This window comes from Panthera onca, chromosome A1 (genome assembly GCF_046562875.1).
Source record: "Panthera onca isolate mPanOnc1 chromosome A1, mPanOnc1 haplotype 2, whole genome shotgun sequence".
In the NCBI taxonomy this organism is placed as follows: domain Eukaryota; kingdom Metazoa; phylum Chordata; class Mammalia; order Carnivora; family Felidae; genus Panthera; species Panthera onca.
Genome location: NC_138339.1, coordinates 121621772 through 121649471, shown reverse-complemented (window position 1 = coordinate 121649471; position 27700 = coordinate 121621772). Strand labels below are relative to the sequence as shown.

The 27700-nt window shown below is 55.9% G+C and overlaps 1 protein-coding gene across 3 annotated transcripts; it reads right to left on the bottom strand.

Moving 5' to 3' along the window:
• Positions 1 to 1267: 1267 nt before the first annotated feature.
• Positions 1268 to 27700, bottom strand: PCDH1 (protocadherin 1). 3 transcript variants are annotated; one of them, XM_078450109.2, is made up of 6 exons: positions 27476 to 27700; positions 18382 to 19244; positions 12950 to 15145; positions 7526 to 7745; positions 6506 to 6544; positions 5198 to 5310 (listed from the first exon to the last, which is right to left on the bottom strand). In XM_078450109.2, the coding sequence occupies exons 1-5, from the start codon at positions 27513 to 27515 to the stop codon at positions 6519 to 6521; spliced, it is 3345 nt and encodes a 1114-aa protein (XP_078306235.2). In that variant the 5' UTR covers positions 27516 to 27700; the 3' UTR covers positions 5198 to 5310; positions 6506 to 6518. The 3 variants fall into 3 exon arrangements, with proteins under 3 accessions (XP_060491878.3, XP_060491876.2, XP_078306235.2); XM_060635895.3 differs by lacking the exon at positions 6506 to 6544 and having other exon boundaries at positions 1268 to 5310; XM_060635893.3 differs by lacking the exons at positions 6506 to 6544; positions 27476 to 27700 and adding an exon at positions 25203 to 25451 and having other exon boundaries at positions 1268 to 5310.

The following is a 27700-nucleotide window of genomic DNA, read 5'->3' as shown; positions in this document are numbered from 1 at the left end:
GGGGTGGGGATGTTGTGAGGTCCTCCTGTTGATTCACTGCTTCCTTTGATCAAGTGAAGCCTCAAGGTTAGGGCTGGTCACTCTGGCCAGGTAGAGGGAGGGTTTGTGATTCTGTAACTGGAGGATTGGTGGGGGGCCTGCGGGTTGCTCACTGAGCTGGAGAGCTGACCTGATCCCTTGTGAATTCAGAGGCTGCCAAAGGGGCCTCAGCCCTTCCAGGCCTCCTCCCACCCCAGGCTCTGGAGCCCCTGGTCCAAGCCTGATCTTGATGGTGTCTTCTTCATCCCCCCACTCCAGCCCGTCCCGTCCCTCACAGAAGATCCAGCCACTGGTCACTGAATGTAGTAAGGGGACCTGGGGTGGGCGCCAGGCCCTGCGAAGCCTGCGTATGGGAACGGATGCAGGGGCGCCTGCGACCTCCGCTGTACCCGCAGTCGATCCGGGTTTACACGGAGGCTCATCCAGGATTAGTCCCTGCGCTCGGCTAATCCCAGCCTCCCAGCCGCTGAACCGACCCCGGGGTCGAGGAGCCAGGCCCATTCTGCGCGGGCGGGAGGATGGGGCTCGCAGGCGGAGCGGAAGCGCAGGCGGGCGGGGGTGGGGGGGGAGGGGGAAGAAGGGAGGATCACCCCGGGAGGCGGGGCCGGGAAACCGGCTGATCCGGTCTCTGTTCTTCGACCTCTCCGGAGCCAGTGTTTACCCGGGAGCCGGACGGAGGAGGCCGGGGCCGCTCGGGCCCGGAAGCGGGGGGAGGGGAGCGCAGTCGGAGACTGGGGTGAGACTTTTTCAGGTCCCCTAAATCGACCTCCAACCCTGGTTCCTGAGTGTGGGACGCAGCGACAGACAGATATCTCTCACCCCTTCTTCCATTCAGATCTGTAATTCATACTTGTTGCCAAATGAAAGGGGAATGGAAAAGGATACATGCCCCGTGGAAGAAGGCAGCACAGCGTGACCTTCCCCAGCGCCCCCCCGCCCCCCCATCCCTAGCCCGCACCTTAGCTCGCGGCGGGGCTGGGATTGCCTGGAGCGGGTTGGGCCAGCGGATTGGTTGGGGGAGGGGCCACTTTGACAAGCACAGAGTAGATGTCTGTCCTCAATCTGCGTCCTTTTGGCCCCCATTCCAGAGTGGCACCGATTGATCTCAATGGGTCTCCGTCCCTCCTTTCGGCCGCGTCTCCTGGCCCCCTCAAAGGCCTCTAACCCAGTCTTAGCCCCCAGTCTTCCCGGGACGCAGGCCTGAGGGCCCGGAAGAAGCGAGGTGGGGTCCGGTTTTCACACTTTTATTGTAAAGCTCGGGAATAATTACACGGGTCTTCCATTGACAGCTCAGCAAACAAACCGGAAACGAACCGAACCGGAGAGGGTAGGGGCGGTGCCTGCGCATGCTCGCGGCGGGGGAGGGGGGGGGGTCAGAGAAAGAGAAAGACAGAAAGAGACAGAAATCATTACAAATCAACGGGATTGTGCTCGCAGCGCCAGGGATGGGAGGCGAGTGAGGGCGGGGCGGGGGCCCTTCCCGGGAGGAGCGAGGCGGTGGGAAGTGGCACGAACCAAGAGAAACACGACCCCAGTGTGGGCACCCGATGAGCCCAAAACCCCCCTCCCCGAACCCCACCCCCCAACACACGAGAGAGACACGGCCCCCCTCCCCACTCAGATAACCCGAGGAGACACAGTCTCCCTCTCCCCACGGGCAGACACACCCGCCCGGGAACCCCATGGGCGAGACACAGTCCCCCCTCCCAGAGAAGTCCCGCATGGAGACGCCCCCTAAGAGACTTTCTCATGGCCAACAAAAGCCCTCCAACACCAGGAGACAGCCCACACCCAGGGAAGAAATGGCTCCAGAGGCCGGGTCCTCAGGAGAGAGAGGTATCCCAGAGCCTCCAGGAGAAAAGACAGCTCAGAGCTGCCCAGTCTCTTCCCAAAGTGCTGCAGGTCAGAGACACCCCCCAGAGGAGAGATACAGGGAGGGCCGGAAACATCCCTTCCCAGACATGCTGCAGAGATAGCCCCCTTCCCTGGGAAGAGAGATGGCCCAAGACTGACATGCCTTAAGTACTCCCAGGAACCCTGGGAGGAAAACAGGCTCCCCAGAGAGCCTGGGTAGGGGGGAGACATGCTCCCATGGTCCCCAGAGGGAATACATGTCCCTCCAGAGACTCCCAAAGGGAGAGATAGGGCCTAGGGAGCCCCCAGAGGTGAGAGATGCCCCAGAGACCCTCCCCCAGGGATGTGAGACACGCTTCAGGGACCCCAGGAGAGGTCCCATATACCCTCCCCCTACCAAGAGACATGCTCTGAAGTAGGGGGTTGGGGACCAACTAGGTCCCCTCTAGGAAGACACTGACTGGGTCAGGCTGGGTTTGAGGGGGTCTCCTCTGGCCAAATGTCGCCTATTTGTACATAAAACTGTACGCGACACAAGGCATTGGGGAAGGGTTTCACAGACCTAGGACCAATGGGGGTGATCCCCAGTGCTGTCACCCATCCCCTGCCCACCTTTGGTTTCACCTCTCGAGTGCCCAGGCGGTGAAAGACTCAGCACCCTGACCCCAACCAGGGGGCCAGGACTCTGCCTTGGCCTGTGGGAAGGGCTCCCCCTCTGTGCTTCTCAGCCCTCCCAGCCATCTGGGCTACCCCCTTCCTTCTGGCTTTTCCATTGTGCAAAATGCTCCTCTGCCCTTCCACTCAGTGCTCAGGGGTCTCCAAGACCAGGGCAAGGTGCCCAGGCCACCAGGGGCTTCCAGGGGAGTCCACTGACTCCAGGAATGCCTCCTGTCTGGACCACCTTCTCCACCAAGCAAATGGGCCTCATACAATCTTCTTGCCAGAATCCTGACCTCCAGGACCCAGGACAGCCCTTGAGGCTACTGCCCCACCAGCTGGGCACCTCATGTTACCAACTCCACCACTATTGCACCTGCCCTGTTTGTGCAGGGGAAGGGAGCTGTCTCTTTAATAAGCCCCGAGCCCACTTCTGGGCCTCCCCCAGGGAAAGGAGCCTTTGGCCAACCCCCAGACCTGGTTGCTGCCACCCCAGCCCACTCTACCCTCTTCCCTCAATAGAAGGGCTGTGTATGCTGAGGCCACCAGCCTAACAATGCTCTCCTTCCCAGCACTGTTACCCCAAGCCAAGTTAGGGGCAAGGAGCAGAGAATAGGGTGATTCTTCAGGCCCCTGGCTTTTCTAAGGTGGAGATGGGGTCTCTGGGGTTACAGGAGTCAAGACCCCAGCAGCACAGCTCCCAAAGGCACCAGACGACCCAGCAGCCTGTAACCACCCCCTCCCACCCTTGGGCTGCCCCCCAAGCTTAGACTAAGTCAAGCAAAGGCCATACCCTGAGTCTCCAGCCTCCCAGCCTGGGCCCCTGGGGAGCTGGAGAGGTATGGGCCAAGGCAGTGGGGGTTTCTGGAAGGGAGAGGGACTGAGGCTTTGAGATGGCCACAGTGGGAGATGGGGGCTCTGCAGGATGCCCCTCACACCCTGGCCCCCTGAGGTGCAGAAAGGAATCCCACCTCATCATGGCTGACTGGGCTTCTCTGCCCCCCAATCTCCCCACCCCCTCCCCCATGGGACCCCTGACCCTGGCAAAGGGAAGCCCAACTGGAAGAAGGGGGCCTGGAGCCCAGGGTGCCCTGAGGCAGCCCTTCCCACCCCCTGAGATCAAGGCAATGGTGGTTTTACAGGCTGACGGGTCAGTCATGGCAGGGGCTGGGGGTTGGGGGGCAGGGAGGGGGCAGGGTGCAGGTTCCCCCTGCTGGGGGCAGCAACCAGCCACCCCTTGAGCAAACCTTCCTGCTCCCAACTCACCCAACCAGGCCAGAGGCACAGTCATCCCACCCCTGTCCAGCTGCCCCCCACAGCCTCAGGGCCCCTCTGTGATGCTCATCTGGATGTGGGGGGGCCAGCCTGAGCAGGGATCCCCCCCCCCCAGGGCACAGCGCAACAGTTCCAAAAAAATAGAGATTTGTATTTTTAAAAAAAATTAAATAAAAGCCCAGCTCTGCTGATAGGCGAATGTTACCCTCATTCCCACCCCCACCCACCCACTGTTTCCCTGGCCTGCACCCCCATCCCACTACGGCCCCAGGGGTATTTACAACATGGAACAGTAGAGGCCTGGGGTGGGGGGCACTGCGGCAGGGAGGAGGGGGCACAGGGCAGCCCCCCCTCCGAGGGGTCCCCCAAGACAACACAACATCAACAAGAAAAGTTGCAAATCAGGCAGAAATGGGGACATCATTCCAAGGTCCTTATATACAGACACTGCATGACCAGTAGGGAAGGGGGGTGCCCAGATGGGATCAGGCATGGGCATGTGGCAGGCAGGTGGGCCAGCCCAGGAGCAGTATAGGAAGACAAGGCCTCCGCCCCACTCCCACCCCCATCCCCACCCCACCTTTGGTAACAAAAGCCCTTCAGGGAGCCCCTGGGGGTCAAGAGTTTCCTCTGGGAGTTCCCAGGGAGAGGGGCTCCCCAGTTCAGCCCTGAAGCAGGGCCAGAATGGGGACATCCTGTCTCCACCCTAGTCGGCCATGCGAGAAACAATGAGTTAAAAGTGTGTTGCCCACCCTTGACTCCACCATCTGCCCGAAGTGAGGGGGTGCTCCCTGGAAGTTGAGAGAAGGGAGCCTAGACATTGTAGAGGAGCCCTCTTGGGCACCAGCTGGGGGGAGCCCCATAAAGGGGAAGAAGGGCTCCCAGGGGCTGGGGGATGAAGTGAGGAGAAAGGACCTGGACCCTGCATGGGGGAAGGGCCTGCGTGGTCATGAGACCAGTACTCACCCCCAAGTAGGGCCCTGGCCAGGAAGTCCACGCTGGAGGGGTCAGGAGCAGGGCCCTGGAATGGGCCCATCTGGGAGCTGGCCGGTGGCTGGGGGAGGGGCATGGCCACAGGCCAGAAGGGGGCTCACAGGTAGATCTCACGCTTGGCTGTCTGGGCAGATGCCGGTGTGGCTGCAGGTGGGAAGTCCGAGGTCTGGGTCAGGGGGATTTCCTCCAAGGTGGCCGAGTCCTTGCAGGAATCATGGCTACTGTGGGAGAAGGCACTGTAGGAGGGCAGGAGGCGCACGGGGGCCGTTTTGGTGTTCCGGTCTTCCGGGGGGCTGGGGCTGCCGGCGCCCACAGGCTCCTGCCCTCCTCGGTCCTGGTAAGGCACGAAGGTGGAGAGTTTGAGGGCGCTGCTCTTGGTCCGGCGGCTGGGAGACGACTGGCCAGGCATCCAGCACGTGTCGGAGTGGCCAAACTCGCTGCACTCCTGGGTACATGTGCCTGTCATGGCGACATCAGGCAAAGGGCGCAGGTCTGCAGGAGACAGTGGGGAGGACAGTCTTCAGGCAAAGAAACCTCACAAAGCTCCACTCCGTGGCTTCCCACAGGTGCCCACACCCTGCCTCAGAACAGGGTGCGCGCCCTCTTTGCCCACTGAGTTCACAGGTACACACACCTGCAAATAGACACACACCCTCCCACCATCCACCGCATGCTCTTCTCTCTCTCTTTCTCATACAATCTATCCTTAAATAGATGCGTTCCTCCATCCTCAGCCAACCCCCAGCTCTCCTATCAACACGCCCACCAAATCTGCCCTCAGACAGGTGCATAAACACAGAACCCATCTACACACCCCATCATCTGTCTATCTCCAGACCGGCTTAAACGAGCAAATCTACCCTTAGGAGTGTGAAACCCCCATCCTCATTTAAAGGCACAATATCTCTGTCTGTCTGTCTGTCTGTCTGTCTCTCTCTCTCTCTCTCTCACACACACACACACCCCTATCCTCAGATAGGCATGGACACACAGATCTACACTGGGCATCTGAATCCTCAGACGAATGTGGGCACATACCTTCTGAACCCCCTCAAACTCACCATGCTCCCAGCTGTCCTGGAACCCCACCCTTCCACAGCATAGCAAGGCCCTTCTTTAAAGCCAGGGAGAGGGGATGAGCTTCTGTGTGGACAGTTCACATAGAAGCACACACCCAGGTACTCACAAGCACACTCATGCAACCCCTCCCCACCTCACTCCAGCCCCCTATGCCAACCACCACCCCTGGCCTAGCTCCGGCTCCCTGCCCAGAACACCCACGGGAACAGGAGTTGGCCGCCTGACATCAGTAGCCGGTGTGGTTGCTGGGCAGCGGGGGTCTCCATGGGAACGGCTGGGCCATGAGCACTTCCTGTCACAGTTGCCCCTGTCCTGCCCTTGCTCAGGGACGGTACCAGGCGGTGACCCTCCCTCAGGGACATGACTGAGCAGCACTGCCTGGGGCAGGGGCTCCCTTGGTACCACCCACCCTGGCTTGGCCTCCTGCCAGTGCAAGGTGAGGAGGGGACAGCTCTGTTGTTAACCCTCAAAGCACCAAGGCTCTTCCTCTCAGGGCAGAGTTGGGAGACCCAACTTGGCACAGAGCAGAGCATGGGCACTGGGTGGGCGGAGCTGGGTGCTGGGCCAAGTCCCACAGACCCCAGACCCCAGAGCAGCTCCCACATACCTGGCACTCCGCCTCAGGGCCTGCTCCGGCCAGCCGGCTCTGCGCGGGCACAAAAAGGACGAGATGGGCATGAGATAGAGCATGGAGGGGCATAGTGGGATGGAGGGCCCTCTGAGACCTAGGGCCTGGGATGTCAGACAAGTGCCCTGTTCCTGAGAGCTGGGGAGTGGAACTTTTCATCGTTTTTGGGGGGGTAGTTTGGACGGAGGGAGGGGGCAAGACCCAAAGACAGCTATAAGGTGGAGAGTCTTTCAGTCCTAAGGGGAAGCTTATTCAGTCTCCCCCTCCACAAGCTACCATGGATGCCTTCAGACACACACACATGCAATACGCACTACACAGACACACGCATTTTGACAGCACACCCACCATCTATCCCCACACTGACCTCTGCTCTGGCCCAGACATCCCTTCTGCCATCACCCTTCAAACCCCTCCCAGACAAGCCTTTCCCCTCCCCACACCTCCCCGCTCCCTTTCCTCAGCTAAACCCTCTCCGGCTCCTCCTCTCAGGGGATCATCATACCCTTTTCTGAGCTCCTCATAGCATCCAGGGTCCCCTCCCCTTTCTCAAGGCCCTCTGACCCCATTAATGGACCCTTATTACCTCGAGGTTCCCCCAAGTTTCCCTCACCACCACCTGAGCCCTCTGGCCACCGTTCTCCTGGTCCCTGTTCCCAGGAAGTCAGTATAATGTGGTACTGAATGCAAGGTCTTAGGAGTCAGAGAAGCCTGGGTTTGAATCCCTCCCAGCTCTGTCACTTCCTGCGTATTACTTTGGGCAAGTGACTCAACCTCTCTGAGCTCACCGTTACTCCATTATAAAGAGAACAATAAAGTTCTCAGATCAGAGAGAAGTTGTGAAGATTAAATGGGTATATGGCTGAAAGCACTCAGCACCACGATTACTGCTGAACACACAGCAGGAGCTCAATAAATGGAAGGTATGTTTAAACTCCGGTCACCATTCTCAGCTCCTGCCCACTCCCGGGGCGCCCTGACCGTGCTGGTGCTCCTCACCGTTCTCAGGGTGCTCCATCTCTCCTATGCTGCCATCGGGCGTCGTGCGCTCGTAGTGGTCCTCGGGCAGGGCCAGGGGGCCGAGTCGGGGTCCCGAGGACGACTTGCTGGACGGCGTCTCAGACTCCTCCAGGCCACTGTCATAGTAACTGTGCTGGGACGGGTCCTGCAGCTCCTGGGCCTGACTGGTGGCGGAGAATGTGACGCGGCGGTGAGGTAACTGCGGGGACAAGGAGTGTCACTAGTGGCAGGCAGGCTGGCCCCAGGGGGCCCACCACCACCACGAACCCCAGCCCCTGCCAGGCCTGCCCCAGAGCTTCCGGTCCCCCAGGCCTCAGCAGCACCCGAGAGGAGGCCCAGCCCCCCTAGCAACAGCAGAGCCCCCAAGAAAGCACAGATGCCAGTCGAGGACTTCCCCTTAATTCTAGGACAGCTCCCAGGATAGCCAAGGCCACACTGAAAGTCCCAACACAGCATAGGCCCCGGTGTTGTTAGAGCCCCCAGGCCACCACAATAAGCCTAATCCAGTACAACCACTCACCGCCGCACAGCTTCCCAGTATTGCCACAGCCGTTAATTCTAGAACAGCCCACACCAGAATAGCACAATACCAGCCAACTCCCCTAATTCCAGCATAGCCTTCAAACACGAGCAAGCTTCCGATTTCTAGAACAGCTTCCTTAAAGCAGTATGAACTCTTTATTCCAAAACAGCTCACCGATACCAGAACAGTTCCCTAATTTCCAAATAGCATCCCCGAACTTCAGCTCCTCACCTGTCTCTTTGCTCTGTAACTTCCCATTGCCTCCATCCAAATGAGATCGCAAGGTCTTTCTGATCCTCTGTTCCTACCCCTGCTGTGTGATGCTGCCGGCTGCCTCAGGACTCCCTCCTGCGTCCCCTCCCACTCAAGCCCCTTGTCCCCACTTCATCCCCCTCTAGAGAGGCCTGGGAATGGAAAAAGGTGGGAGGGAAGAAGGAAGGGGAGCCTGATAACAAACCAGGGCCCCTTGGGGGTGGGGAAGCAGAACAATGGAAACTCCTCCATCCTCCAGATCAGGAAAACAGTATTAACTGTAGAGGGTAGGGCCCAGGAGGACCTGGGCATAGGGGGATGGGCCTGGCATCCATCAGGAATTAGGAAGGCGGGCCTCAGATGGATTCTCCTTCTAGGAAATGGGAAGGAGCTTCTGGGAGGGGTTGTGGCTTGGTGGAGCCTGGACTTAGAAGCTTGGACTGGGGGTTGGGATAGGGGCAGTGGAACCGTGACAGGCGGCTCCAGGCAGCCCTGTCTGCCTGCCACAGGTTAATGATCATCCCAGGAACCTGGCAACCTCAGCTTGGCACTTGGCACCACCAACCAGTCACCCAAACACCCACCTGGGACTGCCACTGATTTTCCTGCCAACTAGAAATCAGGAGTTGTGGAGGGTGTAGACCCAGGGTCCCTGGAAGCCAGGGGTGGGAGTAGCTCAGGCCAGGGCTCTCCTTGGGCTGAGTCTCCAGGCTCCCTCCAATCCTCTAAGATTTCGCTGGTGCTTTGTCTTTATTCTAAAGCCCTCAATAGGAACTTATCAACAAGGCCAGAGGAAGGGGTCCTGAGTTTGCAGACCCACCCTCCTGATACCATAACAATCTCCATCCCATCCAAGGCAGTTGGGGTGGTGACGGGAGCTGTCAGGACAAGGAGCCCTGAAGCTTTTGGGAAGGCAGCCCAGAACTACCTTCCCATCTTGGCTCCCACCTCGTCTTCAGGAATAGGCAACCCTTCTTGGGATCCATGTTGTTATCCAAAACACCGAATGGTCTGGGTGATGACAGACGAGGTCCCCAAAATGGACCTGGACATTTGGGGCTGGGATGTTGTAAAGGAGCATCGTCCACCTGGTGTTGAAGTGAACAGTCTCCAGGAGGGGGTCTGTGAGGCACAGGGACATCTGGTTGTCAGGTGCTTCTCCTTCCAGTTTTCTCCAAGATGACAGCCAGTAACTCTCCCTCCCCAAAGAACCTATACATTTGGTAATCCAAAGCTTCAGACTTGCCTACTAGGCATGCCCCTTGGTCTCTTTTGCCTTGGATTTTTTTTCTGTAAAATGAAGGGTTGGATCATACTCAACCCTAAACATTCCCTGTAATTCTTATCACTATCAAATCTTAAAAAGCCTAGATCCCAAATCTCTCTGACTCCAGTCCTGAAGTTCTAGACATTTGCTGGATATTTCCCATTGGCCGTCCCTACTGGTCCTTCAGATTCAACAAATCTGAAACCAAATTCTTCTTTTTCTTTCACCAGCTTATGCATGGGCAGCAACTTCATCACTGTCCTATCACCCAGACACAGAAGGAAAATGTTTACCTGGGAATCCTGGTAGGTGTCCTACTCATTCCCCCTCCCTACCCTATATCCAGTCATCCTGTGAGCCCTACAGGTTGTTTCTCCCTAAGTTTAGCCAAATCCATCCATTCATTGTCCCCACTGCCACCATTTTAGTCCAGACCTTAGAGTTTCAGTCTTGTACCTTCACCTTTACCCCCTTTATATCCACCATACGTTCCACTGGACTTTCTAAAACTCAGTTCATCCAAAACTCATGAGCTTTTTCAGGGGCTCCCATTTCCTGTTCAGGAACTTCTGGCATGGCATCTGTGTCACCTACAACCTACAGTTCTTCCCATCTCCTCTCTCAGCTCTCTTCTATAGCCTTCATGCCAACCAGAATATTCCCCTTCCTGCCCTCTCCCTGTCCCCAAGTTGGCCATGCTCACTGCTGCCTCAGGAGCTGGTTCCCTTGGTTGAACCTCCTGCCCAGCTCCTGCTCATCACTGAAGAGCTGGCTCAAGTTTGACATTTTCCTTCCAGGAGCCCACTCCCTTGTCCTCTGCAGGTGTTATACTGCATTCCTCAAAGAAAGGGAGGGGGCACTATGGTCAAATAAATTGGGAAAACCCAGAGTTATACAAAGTGTAACAGGCTCCCCCCAATTCTCACAGGATTGGCAGAGCCTTTAATAGGTTAATGTGATAGTGCATCTCTTACTCCCCAAACTAACTTAATCACAGGACCCCTTTTGTATAGTATTATGGATAAGAGCAGACTCTGGAAGTCAGATTTCCTGATGCTTTCCGTTTGAATTCTGACTCCATCGCTAACTAGTTTTCACTTCTGGAAAATGAGCATCATAATGACTTATGTCACAAAGACTTATGAGCACTGAATGAGCTAATTCACATAAAGTGCTGAGTAGGGTACATTGTACCTAGTATAAGGTAAAAAAAAAAAAAAAAAAAAAAGGAAGCATCTAGTTGCAGAAGTTATAGTGGAACAACTTGGAAAAAGCTTTACTATGTCCCACTCGACATTTAAGATTCTCAGTTGCCTCATCTTTTCCCTTGCATGTGTCATACAAATACGACCATTTCCCTTCAGGGTCTAGTACTATGCTGACCACACAGTAGGAACTTGGCCTAGGTGTTTCAGTGGCAACCATGGTGTTGTGGTTTGGTTGTGTCTGAATGTTGGGAGATGTGCAATGTGGCTCCATGGATGTGTTGGGTTGCAGCTGAGTAAGGGATAATCCCTCAGCTGTTGGGAAATAAAAAGAGATGAAGAAGCTAAAGGGAAAAGAGAAAGATGCACCTGGCAGCAGCAAGCATGGGAACAAAAGAGAAAGAATGGTTGGTCAGGAGTTGCTGGAGGTCCCCCTAGAGATGCTTATTTGTCCAAGTGAAATGACATGAAACTAGATTTCACTTGCCCATGCCCCACTCCTCCAAAGCCCCCAGGAGTTTTTACTTTGGGGGTACGCCCAGGGCATTGGGGAGTTTGTGGACAGAATCAGGGTAGAGAGCTGGCGCCTTGAACCTCCTGGGAGTGTCTCAAGGCTCTTCAGTCACCATGGAGACGCGTCGCCTCTGGCCTCAGAGACTCTCCCAGGACCTGAGGCCCCTCACCCAGGCTTTAGCCCCTGTTCCCCTTGGGCACAGCCAGAGACAGGGCAGACCCAGGAGAGCAAGAAGTGAGAGATGGAGAGAGAGAGAGTGAGTGAGAGCCAGCAGCCCAGGGGTGGCCAGAGCAAGGAGCTGAAGGAAGGGAAGGGAGGAGAGGTAGGATTAGGATACCTCAGCCTCAGTCAGAAGGGAGCACCCTAAGAGTGGGGATACAGAGCAGGCCAAATCCAAAGAACCTCAGGATTCCCTCCCATCTCCCTGGGCCCTCCCTCCCAGTAGCCCAGGCTGGCGATCATGGTGAGGACATGCAGGGCAGGGCCCAGTAATTGTTGGGAATTGAGTTCTGTTGGGATGAAACAGCTGGGAAAGGGACTTGGGGAGACCGTGCCCTGGAGGAAGGTGGCTGGTATAATCAAGGGCAGGCAGTACTCCTCGCTGTACTCCTCCCTCACCCGGTGCTCTGGCCTGAGCTCTGTCAGGGACTGCTCAATGTGAGCAGATTGGAAGGGTCAACTCTCAGCCAATGGACAAAGGGCAGGACTTGGGTGCATTTCACTTGGGTGCAGCTGCCCTTTCTTGGCGCAGGACGTCATTCCTAGGGAGAAGGCTTTACAAACATGGGATGAGGGGACACGCTGTCAGACGTGGGGGTAGATGGGATGACAGTAAATTAAGATAGGGTTGGGGTTGAACACAGGTCTAGGAAGTGGGAAGGGGCAAAGAGAAGGGATGGGGAAATTGGGGAAACCTAAGGACAAAGGGCTGTTTCCAGTCTCTCTCACTCCTTCTCTCAGTTCCGGGAAAATAAGAAACCAAAACTCCAAAAATAGAGAACTTTATTGTCAGAGGTAAGTGTTTGGGTCTGGGGAAGGGGAGCTGGGGCCCAGCCACAGGAGCCTGGGGTGGGGAGGAGGCTGACACAGCACACCTAGAAGGCACAAATAGGGAGGCCCCCTTCCCTGACAGAGTCCCTACTCAGTTACCCCCTAGGACCCCTGGTCTCCCTGTTTCCCTTCTAGAGAAGCACCAATGGCAGGTCTCAGCTAGAGACCCAGGTTTGGAATAGACTTCTTCACTTCCCTCCCACACCTTCTGCCCTCAAACCCCTCTGCTCACCCACCCATCAGCCCCCACCAGCTAGACCAGGTGGGGTCTAGTGTCTCGGGATTTGACAATCACAGGCTTCTCCCAGTGGGGCGGGGGCAAGGAGGAGGATGCCACAGAGCACACCCTCCCTCAATTTTCACTAAGCCTAATGCTCTGAGCCTGGGTGAGGCAGCAGTGTCATCACCAAGGCCCCAGCATCCCCAGATCTTTGGTCCCACCTCCCACCACTGGCTCGGGTCGGCCCCTACGGGCTGGTGAGCACACAGGTCTGATACACCTGCTCTGTCACTCCCATACCTCAGTCCAGATGGCCCCATGATAGGGGTGGGGTAGGGGCCGGGGTGTGCTGAGCCGCAAGGGCTGGCCTACCTGCTTGCTGGGGTATTTGGGGGGGTTGGTGCGGTAGCTGTAGTCGGAGTACTGCTCAGAGCCTGTGGACGTGGTGTCACCTGTGCCCACGAATGTGTTTGCAGGTGGCAGGTCCTGCACCACCTGGTGCTTCTTGGAGGCCGAGGGTGACTGGGGCTGCAGCTGGATGGAAGGCAGTGGGGAGTTAGAGCGGTAGTGGCGGCCCAGGTCAGGGCTGCCCGGTGGATAGTTGAGGGGCAGGTGGATGCGGGGGCTGTCCCCAGGGGCATCGCTCATCAGGTTGAACTTGAGGGATTTCTGCAGCCCGGCCTCGTCCTCATCTTCCACTGGCTTCACAGGCTTTGGGGACTTGCTCTTCTTGCCCTTGCTTTTGTTTCCCTTGGAGGCTTTGCTGCTGGGCTTGGGGGCATACAGGTCCTTGGTCTCCTTCTTTCCGGCCTGGTAGCCACTCTTGGCTTCCCGCTGCCGGCAGTAGCGCACAAGCACTGCCAGGGCAATGAGCAAGGCCACAGCCACAACACCAGCCACCACACCAAAGAGGATGTTGCCACGCTGCTTGGAGCGCTCGTATTCCGGATCCCCAGCAATGTCGATGTCCAGTGGCGTGTCCAGGCTGTGGCCCAGCAGGGTCTCTAGCAGGGTGCGGTTGGCCAGGGTCTCGTTGACATAAAGGTGGACCAAGGCTGTGCCATAGCGTGGGGGCTTGCCACGGTCACTGACCTTTACCACTAGGCGGTGCAGCCCGTGGTGGCGCCGCTCAATCTCCTTCTCGAGGGTGATGGCACCTGAATGTGACCCGATCTGGAAGAGTCCGTAAGGGTTGCCACCAGCAATGCTATAGGTCAACTCAGCATTGACACCAGAGTCAATGTCCTCAGCTGTCACCTGGCTGACCGTCTCACCAAGACGTGTCTGGGGGGTCAACAGCCGGTGGGAGGTGTTGGAAGGGGCAGTGATAAAAGGCGCATTGTCATTCTCGTCCAGCACGTTGATGGTGACACCAACATAAGCTGAGCGAGGTGGGACACCGCCATCCACCGCCTTCAGCTGGAATGTATAGGTGCTTTGCTGTTCCCGATCAAAGCTCAGGCTGGAGAGAATGGTGCCCGTGCCATTCTGAATAACAAAGTCACCATTGTCCTGCTCCACTGTGAGCTGTACCCGGGCATTCTCCCCCTTATCCCCATCAATGACGGTCACCATGCCCACTGGACTCAGTGCCGGCATGTTCTCCATCACTGAGAAGTTGTAGCCACTCAGCATAAACTTGGGGTCATTGTCATTGCAGTCCAGCACGTTGACGAGGACGGTGGCTGTGCCCTGCAGGCTCGGGCTGCCCCGGTCGGCTGCCACCACCTTTAACTCATAACTGTCCCGCTGTTCCCGATCAAGGGATGTCTTCACCCGGATCTCTCCAGTCTCAGGTGAGATGGTGAAGAGGCCCTTGGCGGCTGGCTCAGGCTCCAGAGAGTAAACCAGCTCAGCATTAGAGCCCGAGTCAGCATCACTGGCAGTGACTTCGGTGACCACTTCACCTGGCTTGTTGTTTTCTGGGAAGGCAACCTCAGTGACGCTCTGGGTGAAGACAGGTGCATTGTCATTGACATCTACCACCTGTACCTTGAGGGAGTTGGTACTAGAGAGTGGGGGATTGCCAGAGTCCACGGCCACAATCTCTATGGTGTAGTCCTTGACCTTCTCGTAGTCGAGCGGGGTGGTGGTCTGCAGGAAGTACTTCTTTTTGCTGTCACTTCCAGTCTCACTGGCCTGGCGTAGCTGGAAGGGCACGTCACCTGCCACCACACAGGTGACAGCTGCATTCTCTCCCTCATCTCGGTCAGATACCTGTACCAGGGCTACAGCTGTCTCCTCTGCCACATCTTCTGAGATGTTCGCCATCCCGTCTTGATGGGTCACCAACCCTATGCCCCGGATCTCAATGGTGGGGGCATTGTCGTTCATGTCCTTCACAGTCACCACCACTTGGGCGCGGGCACTCTTGGGGTTGGTGCCTCGGTCCTTGGCGAGCACTGAGAAGCGCAGGGTACTTACATCTTCACGATCCACGGGGCCCTGCACAGTAATAAGTCCAGTGTTCCTGTCCAGTCGCAGAAGACGCTTCACCACTTCAGGCGCCTGGTGGAATGTGTAGTCAATCTCCGCATTGGCACCTTGGTCCGAGTCATTGGCTTTCACCTTCAGGGCAGGGGAGAAGAGGAAAACAGGAATGAGTTAGTCTGGGGATAGCAAAGTCAGGGACACGTGTGCTGCCTTTCCAATGAGCACAGCAGATAGAATTCATTGAACGTGGCACCATTTCCAAAAGCAGCACCTATACTGCCCTTTTCCCAACCCTGACATTGTGGCAGGTATCACTGATCTATTTCCCGGAGGAGCACAGACGCAGCCTGCAAATCCTCAGCAGCGCTACAAGCAACTAGTAGAGATGGGATGGGGCATAATTCAACTCTGCTTACCATTCCTGTTCCAGTGTGCCCAAATATGGGGATGAGGATCCAGCTAGCAACTGGGGCAGCCCTTCCAGCCAGTTAAACTGGCCTTCAACCCTTCTAGAGAGCTGGAAAGGTGTGAGTAGTGGAAATGGCATGTATGCATGACATATGTGTATAACATGCACGCATGCACACACATGTGTTACAAGACTGGGGTTATTTGTTATCGTGTGAGAAGGTACGTGTTTGTGCGCTTGTGTATTTGCACACGAGTAGAGCCCCACATGCCCCACCTGGAGGCCACAGGTGAGGGGATTTCTTTTGAAAGGAGCCAGGTGGGGATATGGGTCAGAGTGAGCCTGCCAGGCCACTGCTCTCTCAAACCGGGGAAACCTGTTTCAGCAGCTTCTTCCCTCCTGCCTGGCCCTGGCTAGGCACCAACTTGAGGAATCTGGGCGGCCGAGCTGCTGCGGCCGACAGGGAGGGGTTAGTGCAGGCCACAGAGCTTGCTGGCAGCGGGCTGGGATCCCAGCACCAAACAATGAACTGTCTGTCCCTTTGCAGTGGGCACGCCCTCCCACGCCAATGCCGACGCATACTTGGCCCAACTCTACAAATATGGGTGGTGATGGGGCAACAGGAACCTGGTGGGAATGGCTATGAGGTACCACTGGTCAGGGAGAAACAGAGGGTTCGAATTACGTCACAGACAGACAGAATGTGATGGCAGTAGGATGTGGGTGTTGGGGATAAACAGACAGGTATAACTTGGCAGAGTCTCTGAGAAGCACAGCGGACGAGGCCTGGGTTCAAATCCCAGCTCCACCACTTTCCAACTAACTATGTGACCTTGGGCCAATTACTCAACCTCCTCAAGCCTCAGTCTACAAAATGTATAAAATGGGGATAATAATAGAACCTATCTCACGGGGTTGTGGTGAGAATTAAGTGAGATAATACTTCTAAAACTGCCTAACACTGCCTGGCACGTGGCAAAAGCTCCCTAAATAGCATCTATCCCTCTTTTTTGTTTTGTTTTGCTTTGTTTTAGAGAGAGAGAGCATGAACTGGGGAGAGGGACAGAAGAAGAGAAAGAAAAAGAGAAAAAGAGAGAGAGAGAGTTGTAAGCAGGCTCCATGCCCAATGCAAAGTCCAACGCAGGGCTCAATCCCATGACCCTGGGATTATGACCTGAGCCGAATTCAAGAGTCAAATGCTTAACCGACTGAGCCACCCACGCACCCCAACATTCATCCCTCTTTTTGTCCATCCACCTGTCCATCTCAGAAAATTTGTGCTAACACAGTGCTGGACACCACATCTGATGGGCCCTCAAACCACTGCTAGTCTCCTCTCCTTCTGGCTGGGAACCAGCACTCTTTCAACAGTGGAGACACCTGGGCAGGGCTTCCTAGCTACCCTGGTATTTGCTAACCCCTGTGAGAGCCAACCTGTTTCTTCTCGCCAACCGCCCTGTCCCCGGTCTATCTGTCCCCTACCTTTTCATTATGATTTCCACCTCTCCCTGTCTCCAGACTGGTCACCCTGCTTCTTATCTACCTGTCTTGCCATCTTACCTCCCTTTGTCTGGATGACTCTTCACTCCTGTCTCTGTTTCCCTCCCCGCCTTTTTGAGTTCTTCCTGCCTCTTTCCCACTGCTTGTCCTTTCCCATCCTCTCTTTTCTGCCCTTCCTCTAGCCCCATCTCTGCCCTGCTCTCTTGCTTCAGCCCACTGGAAGGGGATCTAAGCTGTTACATGCATAGGCTTTGAAGCCAGACTGCTGGATGGGGTCAGGGTGGGATGTGAACACATCAGCTGGGTGAGATCAGGTGAGTTTCCAAATCTCTATGGGCTCGGTTTCCCATCAGTGAAATGGGGATAATGCTTACCTTGTACTGTAAGGATTAAATGACATAATACACATAATGTGTTCGGAACACTGCCTGGCACCCAGGCTGTTATTATTCACCATCTCTGATGGTCTGTCTCCCTATTCTTCCTCAGTCTCTCTTCTACACGTTCAAGTCCACCAGCCTCTTAAAAAAAAAAGGACAGGACTGAAACTCCTTCCCATGCCCTGCTTCAGTTTAAGGATACAGAATGAAGGGTTTCCCAGGATGGTAACGGTATACAGGGCAGGCTGTGCCCTCCTCAGCTCCCTCACTTCAAAGACAGACAGCTTCAGCCCAGGGGGAAGGAGAAAGGAGCTGGGGCTGGCAGGAGGCCAGGGCTGAGATGACAGCAGGAGATACGCCCACCTGTCTGCAGGGACGCTTTCTTTGCTCCCTCCCAGGCCCTGGCTCCACCAAGCTGCCCAAGCCCCTGGGGCAGTTCCCATGGAGAGGGGTGCTGAGAACTTCAGTAGAAGCAACCGACCCCCCATTGTACCAAGCATCCCATACTCAAGAGCACCCTGTACCAGGGAAGGAAGCTGGTGTACAGACAGACATCTGACTGCAGTTTTCTAGAACTGTGAGGACTCACTTGGCTAAAATAATCTCATTCGACTGTCAGGGAGAGGCAAAGTAAGGCTCTGTCCTCTAGTTTCAGGAGAATCTCATGTGGCTAAAGGGCCATTGGTTGGTTGGGAAGATATTCTCATCTCTGGAGAGACTGTTCTTGTTCTAACTTGGCTCACTCAGCTGGGGAGGAGAATATCTTTTGACTTGGGAGGGGATTTCACTTCTCAGAGGTTTCTCCAACTTGAGTCGGCCTTGGGAATGGGGGGGGGGGGATTGTTGTTCATATGCTATCTGTGCTATGCTATGTCACTCTAAGTAGTTTGATAGAGGAAAACCATATCACCTGCTGGGGTAGGGTGGGGCTTATAGGAAGATCTCACTGGGGCTGGGGAAAAAAGCTCTTACCACAGTACCCTGGCAGTTTCCCCTTAAGTAAAGGGAACATTCATCAGGCTGGGTTGGGCTCCCATTTCTAAAGGTGGGAACCCTAACAGTTAGATGGAGGGGCCTCTCACCTGGATGACTGAGTGGCCTATGGGGCTGTTCTCAGACAGCTCAGCCTCATAGGAGGGCCGCTCGAACTTGGGGGCGTTGTCATTGGTGTCAAGCACAGTGACTCGAAGCAGGGCACTGCTGGCACGTGGGGGGCTGCCACCATCCTGCACCTTGATGGTGAGGTCATAGGAATCCCAGCGCTCCCGGTCCAGGTTGCCCATCACGATGAGCTGTGGCTGCTTCCCCTCCTGGTCCTCTGCCACCTGAAGCCCAAATAGCTCCTGGGCCTCGGGCCCGGCCTGCAGCTCATAGGACGCCACACCGTTGGGGCCAGCATCACGGTCAGAAGCCACCGGGATGGGGAAGAGTGAGCCGATGTTGGTGTTCTCAGGGATGGGTAACGTGATGACTGGCGAGGCGAAGTTGGGCGTGTTGTCATTGATGTCCTGTACCTCTATCTGGCCCTCTAACAGCCGGGGACTGCCATTCTGCACGAGGTCTGTAATAGACACCTCAAACTCCAGGATGCAGGGCTCACCGGGGAGCTGGTTCTGGCATTCACGGAGCCCCTCGCGGTCGATAGAGGTCTCCGTGGTGAAGATGTCTCCCGTCTTGCCATCCACCCGCAGGTACGGGGAGCCTACCTCTAGTTTGTACAGGTGGCCCATATCTGGAAAACCGTAGTCAGTTGCGAGGCTCCCAATGAGGGTGTTGGGTGGCTGTTCCTCCAGCACCTTGTACACCACCCGAGTGGCATGGCCTGGGGACGTGGCCAGCAGAAGCAGCAGTGTCAGTAACAAGGGAGGCAGCAGCAACCGTTGCCCCCCAGGGCCTGGGCTAGGCCTCAGGGGCCCCATCCTGGCAGGCTCTAGAATCAGGAGGGCTGCAAGGGGAAGAGGCAAAACAGGAGGTCAGCTGGGAGGAGGAACCCAAGCCAGCCCCTGACTCTCCCTCTGCCACCTATACACTAGCCCATGAGGAGAGCTCAGCTCCAGCCCAGAACCCTGATTCCAAAACCCGGAACCCTGAGTTTCACCCACAGCTGGGTGTAGCAGCAGTGTCTGCCCCAGCTGGAGGAGCAGGTAAGGGGCCTGGAACAAGTCTAGAGCAGCTCCCGCCCATGGAACGCCCTGACCCTCCTGACACTCCCTCCTCCCTGCTCTCTATTCTGTGCTTTGCCCAACACCTCCTTCTCACCAGCATCCTGCCTTAGTCACCCATGGTAATTACCCTGATACTGAGATACAGAGAGACAGCAAGTGGAAGGGGAAGGCCTTAAGCAACCCCCCACATACATGGTAGGAAAGAGACACGGGCACCCCTTACATTCCCCAGACCCCATAAGGAGGGCCACTCAGGATGGCTGGAGAGAGTAGGAAGGACCTCTCATTTCTCTCCCTTCTGAGATGTCAGTCAATATATGTGTATGAGATGTGACATGTCAAATGCCTTTTTTTTTTAATGTTTATTTACTTAGAGAGAGGGAGAGAGAGAGAGAGAGAGAGAGAGAGCGCGCAAGCAGGGTAGGGGCAGAGGGGGAGACACGGAATCCGAAGCAGGCTCCACACTGTCAGCAAAGCCCCATTCCAGGCTCGATCCCACAAAACGTGAGATCATGACCTGAGCCAGAGTCGGACGCTCAACTGACTGAGCCACCAAGGCACCCTCAAATGATTCATTTCTGACAATAATCACCTACAGTGCCCAATGCTTTCACCCGCATGGGGGGGGGGCAGTTGAAACTAGGCACCTATCAAGGCTTGGAGATGGCTGGAGTTGAAGAGAAGGAGTTAGCCACCCACCTCCCCTCAGACACATGCTGCGCTGGCCAGTTCCCAGGACTCCAGCTCCTCCCTCCCTCCCCTACTTCCACTGCGGGCAGACTAGACACCGACAGGTGTGTGGAAGAACAGTGTAGAGGTTAACACTGGGGTCAGGACTGTGGTCAGGGCTGACTAGCCCTGGAAGTGGCATCGGGAGCTGCCCTGGCCTGTCTTTAGCAACTGCGAGCCCAGCAGGTCTAACTGGGACAGAACTGCCAACCACACCACCAGCCTCTCCCTGACCACTCCCCTCCAGGCCCTATGTAGAGTCTCTCAGTAAACATCTGGCTCCTATTTGACCCCTCTCCTCACAGACATCTGGCCCCTATTTCATACCTTGCCCCTCCCCCCTTAACTGGTCCAGTCGCATCTCAGACATGCTTCTCCATGCCAGCCCCCAGGTCCTTCCAATTGGAGCCCCTGTGTGTCACAGCCAACCACAAGCTGCACTCCCATCACCCCAATAACTCACTTCTGCCCATCTCTTCCAGCTTTGAGGCTATGCGCTTGCAGACCCCAGCCAGACCTACTACTGTCCCAGTCTTGACCCCTTCTTCCTCTAGGAGGCCATGGCCATGGCCAGCTCCTCTATTAATAAATCCAAAGTCAAGCATTTCCTGCAGAGGACTCAGGGTCACTCTCCTTTTCCCACCTCCCCTTTTGCACCTGAAGTACCTGCCTCCCACCTGGAAATCCTACCCAGCCTTGTCTTAGGTGGCACCTATCCCACCAAAGGCAGACTCTGGTCCCCCAAGAAGCCTTCCCAGGCCTCTCCAGCCCATGGTGACCTCTCCTTTCTCCAACTCACAGCCATTATTGTCTGCTCCAATCCTGTGGCAATGAATCACTGAGCTCTCTGGGACACCGCCCTCCTGCCTGTGTTGTTCAACCCCAGTACTGTGCACCTATTCCTGCGTTCTCTGGCTCTCCAGGCAAATGCCAAACTTCCTGAAAGTAGGGCCAGGCTCCCTACATTCATCTCCCTGCCCCAACCCACGCACCTTCACAATGCTGGGCACCATGCATTCAACAAATGTTTATTGTGACTTAAAATGTGCCAGGCTCTGTCCCAGGCACTGGAACACAACAGCATACAAGATAGACTCAGTCTGCTACCGTGGAGCTCACAACAGTTCTACCTCAATGACTATTTGTCAATCTTGTTTGGTTGTAATCATTTGGCACATGTAAGGCTGCGGGATGAAGAAGACATCAGACAGTCTGAGGTGGACCCTAACTGCCCATTTCCTGGCTGCTGAGCAGGAGGAAATGATTTAGAGCTTCAGTTTCCTTATCTGTAAAATGGGAATAATACTACCTATTGTCTAGGGAGTTTGAAATTTTGTGGGCTAAATGCCTAGCACACAGTAAATAGTCAACAAATGCTCCCTCAAAGCACCTACAATTGTAGTTATGTGGCTCTTTGGGAAGTAATTTGTCAAATGTCTTTCCTACAAGACTGAGCATACAGCAGGAGAGGCTCTGCTTTGTTTGCTCCTACCTCCTCAGGACGCTGCTCTGGACCCAGGACACAGCAGGCACTCAGAAAGAGGCCTAGGGTGACTATTTTAGCTCCCAGGCTTAGCCTATCCTGGCACTTTCTGGGTGGTTACTGCTTATTTCCTTACCCAATTCCCTTACTCCATTGAGAACCTACCAGGGTCAAATTTAATCCCTCTCTGTTTAGGTCCACAGTAGACTCTTAGCAAATGTTCACTGAACGCAGATTCCCTACACAAGTCAAACACTTGACTTCCTTCACATAGCCTTCCCGAACCACACCAGCTCCCACCGTCACTCCTTGGCAGTAAGGTGCTCAGAATGTGTGAGGCTGCTATCAGATTAGTGTGTGTGCTTGTTCTGAGTTGCAATCTTAATCTCTGTAAAGGAAGGAGGAATTTATCTAATGCCCCATGTGGAACCATCCTCCCATCACTTCCCCTCTACCTGAATGGACCTAGCACAAGGCTCATCTTACTTTCAAGCTCCAACCCAATCACACCTCCAATGGACTCTCACCAAAGAACCTCACTCCCTGCTGGGTATCTGACCCTCTGTCCTCCCATGGGGGTGGGAGGGGAACAGCACACACACACACACACACACACACACACACACACACACGATGGAATCCTCTTGCACACCAATTCTATGCATAAATCTTGGGAGGGTGGGGGTTATATGGGAATTACCCAAAACCTGACACAGAGGAGAAATAAGGCAGTGACTGCTTGCCTCCACTCACTCTCTTCAGAACAGGGATTCTTAACCTTTTTAGATCATAGCCCCCTTTATGAATTTTATGAAACCACGGTGCATATTTTTCCAAGAAAAAATGAATGCTCACACATTTTGGCTATAAATTCAGAGGTCTGTGGTCTGACAGAGTCAGGGTGATTTTGATTTGTAGCGGCTCCAATAGCTACAGGCTAAGCCCTTCCTTCCCCCTCTCAGGGTCACAATACACAGTTCTAACCCCTCAGGCGTCCCAGGCAGCTCAAACACAGTAACCACCCCCTACCCCGCCACACACACACACATTTTTTTCTCTCTCACTCATTCACACTGTCACCCTTATGAGATCCCTTACCTCCATCCAGCAGAAGAGTCAGGAAAGGACTGTGGTATACAACTTCTGAGTTGGAAAGAGAGCCACAGAGGAATATCCAAGGCCAGGAAGGTATGGGGAAGAAGGTGTTTTTAGGAAGTAGGAATTTAGGGGAACATAGGTTTGGGGGTGTGGCTACACACAGTGAGGGCCAGAGTTGAAGAAGCTTTAAGGCCCATGAAGTGCCTGGAAAGTTGCTTTAAAATGATGCCCCCACCCCAGGAATTCTGATTCTAGGGGGAGGGACCTAGAGAACCCCCCACCCCAGACAGCAGGGTACAATATCAGGAAACACTAGGTCCCTGGAGTTAAGAAAGAAGTGCAAATTCTACAGTCGCCTTTACCATCATCATCACTGTCATCACTATCATTATCATCCCAGTTAACACTCCCTGAGATTTTACTCCATTTGCATACATTATCTCATCTAATCCTCCCCACCCTCTGAAACGGGTACTTTATTATTACCCAGCTCCCCATGGTACAGATGATAAAATTGAGGCTCAGAAAGAATAAGGAACTGTCTCAGGTCACAAAAGTAGTAAGTGAAGAGTCAGGACGTGGGAAATAAGAATGTCTCTTCAAGGCCCAGAGTCTGGGGGGGAAAGAAAATCAACAAAGGTCACAGAGGCTAGAATGTGTTTGCTATGTAGCATCTCCTCCCTCCCTCCCTCTCCCCACTCCGGGCTACCAACTTGCCTGGAAAGAAAGAGAGGGCTTGGGGTTCAAGGACTGAACCCCAAGCCTCCCAGGCCTCCCCCCCCCACCCGACCACAGGGCACATGCCATCCTAGGGATGCAGGAGTCAGAGGAACCAGGACCAGCAGTGAGGCAGCCCTAACCCTGGCCCCCAGCATCCCTGAACTTTGCTCAGGTGGTTGGTTATTGGGAGTCATTAGTCCCAGGCGGCAGCTTTTGAAGTGATTAGCATCTTATCTGCCCTTGCCCAGGCACTGGCTGCCTTCCTGGCAAGGGTGTCCCCACCTCTGCCCCGTGACATAGGCACCCTGAGAAGCAGAGTTGCAGCATACACAGTGATTCATTCTTCTCAGGCCTGAGGAGTGCAATAAGGTATGAGGGGGCAGAGTCCAGGGAAGGCCAAGGAAAACGCCATCTGTGTCAACATCTGGGGAGGGAGGAGAATAGCAGTGAAGGTTCACCTGGAACCTTCAGTTTCAGTCCACCTCAGGGACCATGGTCCACTTTCTGATGAATGCTAAAACACTTAGAGGCAGCCGTCACTGGGACCAGGTCAGCTCTGACCCCCACCCTTCTTACCCTTGCACTGTTACACAACAGCCACTACCACCAGGGGCAAAAAAAAAAAAAAAAAACAACAACAACAACAAACAAACAAAAACCACAAAGGACAAAGCCAACCTCTGGGAGAGTAGGGTAAACAAGCAGGGCTGTGTGGGGTGGAGCTGTTCAGAGACTTCCCACAGTGAACAAGTGCACAGCCCTCAGCTCCTCTCCCTTCTCTTTCACAACCCTCTATTAGCCTCTGCAGGGCTTCCAGGCACCTGCATTCTTGAGTCAGATTGTTGGGCTCAAACCCTTGCTCCACCACTTACTTCCTAGCTATATGACCTTGGCCAGGTGACTTCACCTTTCTGAACCTACTTCCATATTGTGGAATGGAAATAATAAATTCTGCCCCTTGGAAGGTATCTGGGAGAATTAAATGAGATCTGTGGCATTGAGATCTATTACGTTGTAAAGGACTGATATATATACATACATATAGCATTTTATTTCCAGCATCAGGCACACAGTAGGTGCTCACTGGTTCAGTAAATAAATGCACCCATCCCCTGCCAGTTGAGCAGACCTATGAAGACAAGGTTGGTGTGTATCTTACCACTGTATTGCATCCTCACCACCCACCATGGGCCCTGGTGGATAGCAGGTGCTCAATACATCGTTGAAAGAATCTCACTCTGCAGCACCAGCTATCCTTGCTCAAGGTAGGGGTAGCCCTCACCCCATATCAGAAGAGCCTTCTCCATCTCCTCCCCATCCCCCTCCCGACCCCCCACCCCCACCCCCGCCCCCGCAGGCCTTCTCCTGGTGCTTCCACCCCTCTCCTCCCAGCAGTAAGCTCACTATTTCTATCTAGCCCAGATCCCCTGACCGAGTAGCCACAGCAGCATCAGCCCCTCTGCTAGGAAGATACCAGACCATCAAGACACCCTCTTCCAGATGAAGTCACTTACTGAATTGGGTCGGAGGAGAGAGGGGAAACACGCTGCTAGAACTGCAACCAGATCTGCTCCTCTACTACACTACCCCTAGGCCATCCCTGGAGGCCCTTCTCATCCCTCTCCCCCATTCCACCCCACGCCCTGGGCTACTTGTAATTACAGATTTCAATCCTCCTAGACCTCTACGTCAAGAAACTAGCCCCCACCTCTAGGCTGTCACAAACACCTTCGGGGCGACCTCTTTCCTGGCAGCTACGGGAAGTTGGCCCAGAGCAGGTAATGGAAGGCCCCTAGCGTCTTCCGGCAAGGTGTCCTGGACTCCATCGCCGGGGCAACCCCCTGTCTACACCTCCGTGGTCAGCGGGCGCTCCCCGCACACACCCAGAGCGTGGGCATCTCCTCCCAGAGGACGCAGTCGTGTGGTGGTGGGGAACGGCTGTTCCTCCACCATCCTCGGACTCAGGCGGCCCCACCCCCATCCCAGCGACGCAGGGCCTCCGGGAGCTCAAGGCGAGGCGGGGGAGGGGGGAGCGGTGAGAACGTGCCTCGGCTAGCGGGCCCCTTGCGCCCCCGGCCCCAGCGGCCGCCGCGGGGAATCCCTCCTCCTCCGCGTCTCGGCCCTCTGCCTAGGGTCCCCAGCAAGCGGGCGCCGGCGGGAGCCGAGCAGCGGGCGCCGGGAGGGGGCGGGGAGCGAGCCGGCGCCGGAATCACAAAGCGTGGCGAGCCAAGCCGGGTGGGGACATTCTCCAGAAAAGGACCCTCTCAAGGCTAGCAGAAAGGGGTCTTTGCCCCGCACTCAATCCTCACAGACCTCAACGCCTCACCGAATACTTCCAGCTAGAAGAAACAGTCGTCAATCACTGCTGGGGAAACTGAGGCCAGAAGTCTGGCTCCCGAGGGTAGCTGAGTCCGTCTCGCCTACCAGTTTTGCTCCAGCGCGTGCAGCGATCTCCCTTCGGGCCGCAGGGCCTTGCCTGCGCACACGACTCTGGCCTGTAGCCGGCACCCGGCGGAGGGGGCGTCCAGGTGTGAGAGGGACACAGGTGTGCGGGACCCAGGTGTGCTGGGGACCCAGGTGGCTCGCAGAACGCAGCTAAAAGGCCCGAAGAGGGTCGCAAATACCGCCGCAGGCTTGCACCCTCTGCAAAGGGACCTGGGGCCCTGAAGCCCAAGGGAGCCGGGGTGGCGCGGCCTGCCAGTCCAGCCTGTTCCGGGAATACCCGGCCAGGGCTGGCCGCGGAGTGGGGGTGGGGGAGACGCAGGCAGGGAAGCCGGTCCAGCCAGCCCCCAGGGTTCCCGCTGTGCTGATATTTACAATAACAATGTCGTGATTAAGATGAAGGGGCGCTGGGGGCTCGCCGGACCGCCCAGCGGCTTTCCAGGACGGAATCTGGCCTCGGAGGGAGAGGGACTGAGTGTGTATTTGTGTGTATGGGCTGCAGGTGTAATGTGACACTGTTGGTGTAAGGTGTGTGTGACACCCAGTGTTAAGATGTGTGAAGCAGTAGATTCTGTGTTTGTGCCCGTGAGGCGCCGCTGTAGGTTCTACTTTCTGTGTTAGGGTGTGTACCGTCAAGGCGTGTGCTGAGACACTAGGCTTGTGTGTTTATGTGGGTGCAGTTGAGGGGGGCAAGCGAGACGTGTGTTGTGTTATCTATGTTCTGGCCAAGGAGTGCGTAACATATTTTATGGTAGGGTGTGTTCCTTAAAGGAATATGTATGTGAGAGGCTAGGTTTTGAGTGTTCATTTGGCGAACTGTGGCTGTGACACTCGTACATGAGGGCACGGGATTGTGTTTGTGTGTCCATGTCGCCGAATGTCACACCCGGTTATGTTCTGTCGCTCTGTTGTGGCCAAGGGTTGTGTGTCCGTGCTGCCGAGCGTGCAGACGCTGAAGCGGATTATGTGCTAGTGACGGTGCCCCAGTGGGCGCTGGTGTGCGGGAGGTATGTCTGTGTGCACATATGTACGGATGTATGTATGCGTGTACATATGTCCGTGGTCTGGCCCTCTGGTTGCCCGCGGGGAGCTTGAAGCACCTAAGTGATCCGAGCTGGTCGCCCAACAAGTGTGTGTGTGCGTTGTGTATTAGGGTCCTTGCTTGCTTCGTCCTCGGGGAGCCCCCCCCTCAAACTGGGGGCTGCGCGCTTCCCCCAACCACCTCCGTTCGGCGCGCTCCTAGAGTCGCCTTATTCCCCGCGGGTCCAAACGCGCAGGGGTGCGGGACGCCGAGGCAAAGGTCCGGTTCAGCACCCCCTCTTCTCGCTCCGCTCCTCGCCTCGGACTTTGGAGGCCAGGGTGCCCCGGCCGTAACCCCCAGCCCAAGCTCCCAGCCGCCCCCACCTCAGCCCCAGCGCGCTGAGCACAGCCTGGGCCCCCGTGGCCTCGCTCCGCTGAGCGCCCCTCCCTCAGCTCCCGCCGGCTATGGCCGCTCCTGGCCGGGAGCCGCCGCTGCCTCCACCGCCACCGGATCCTTACCCGCCTCGGGGCACCGCCGGCCGCCGGCCCTGCTGTCCATGAGCCGCCACCGGCCCCGGCCCGGGCTGCGGCTCGGCACGGCTCGGGCTGGCGCTGCGGTTCAGGCTCCGGCTCCGGCTGGCTCTGGGCACAGCAGCCCCGGCGGCTTCGTGTCCGCGCCGCGCTCCCGCTCCCCGAGTGTGTGAGGCGGCGGCGGCGGCGGCGGCGGCGGAGCCAGCAGCGAGC

Bases quoted from the DNA above. Each gene is read 5' to 3' on its own strand.
- PCDH1 (XM_060635895.3), bottom strand. From the start codon at position 27,515: ATGGACAGCAGGGCCGGCGGCCGGCGGTGCCCCGAGGCGG. The intron at 19,245-27,475 runs GTAAGGATCCGG...TTCCCCTTGCAG, and splicing joins CCGGCGGTGCCCCGAGGCGG to CCCTCCTGATTCTAGAGCCT. The intron at 5,311-7,525 runs GTGAGGAGCACC...TGTCTCCTGCAG, and splicing joins GATGGAGCACCCTGAGAACG to ACCTGCGCCCTTTGCCTGAT.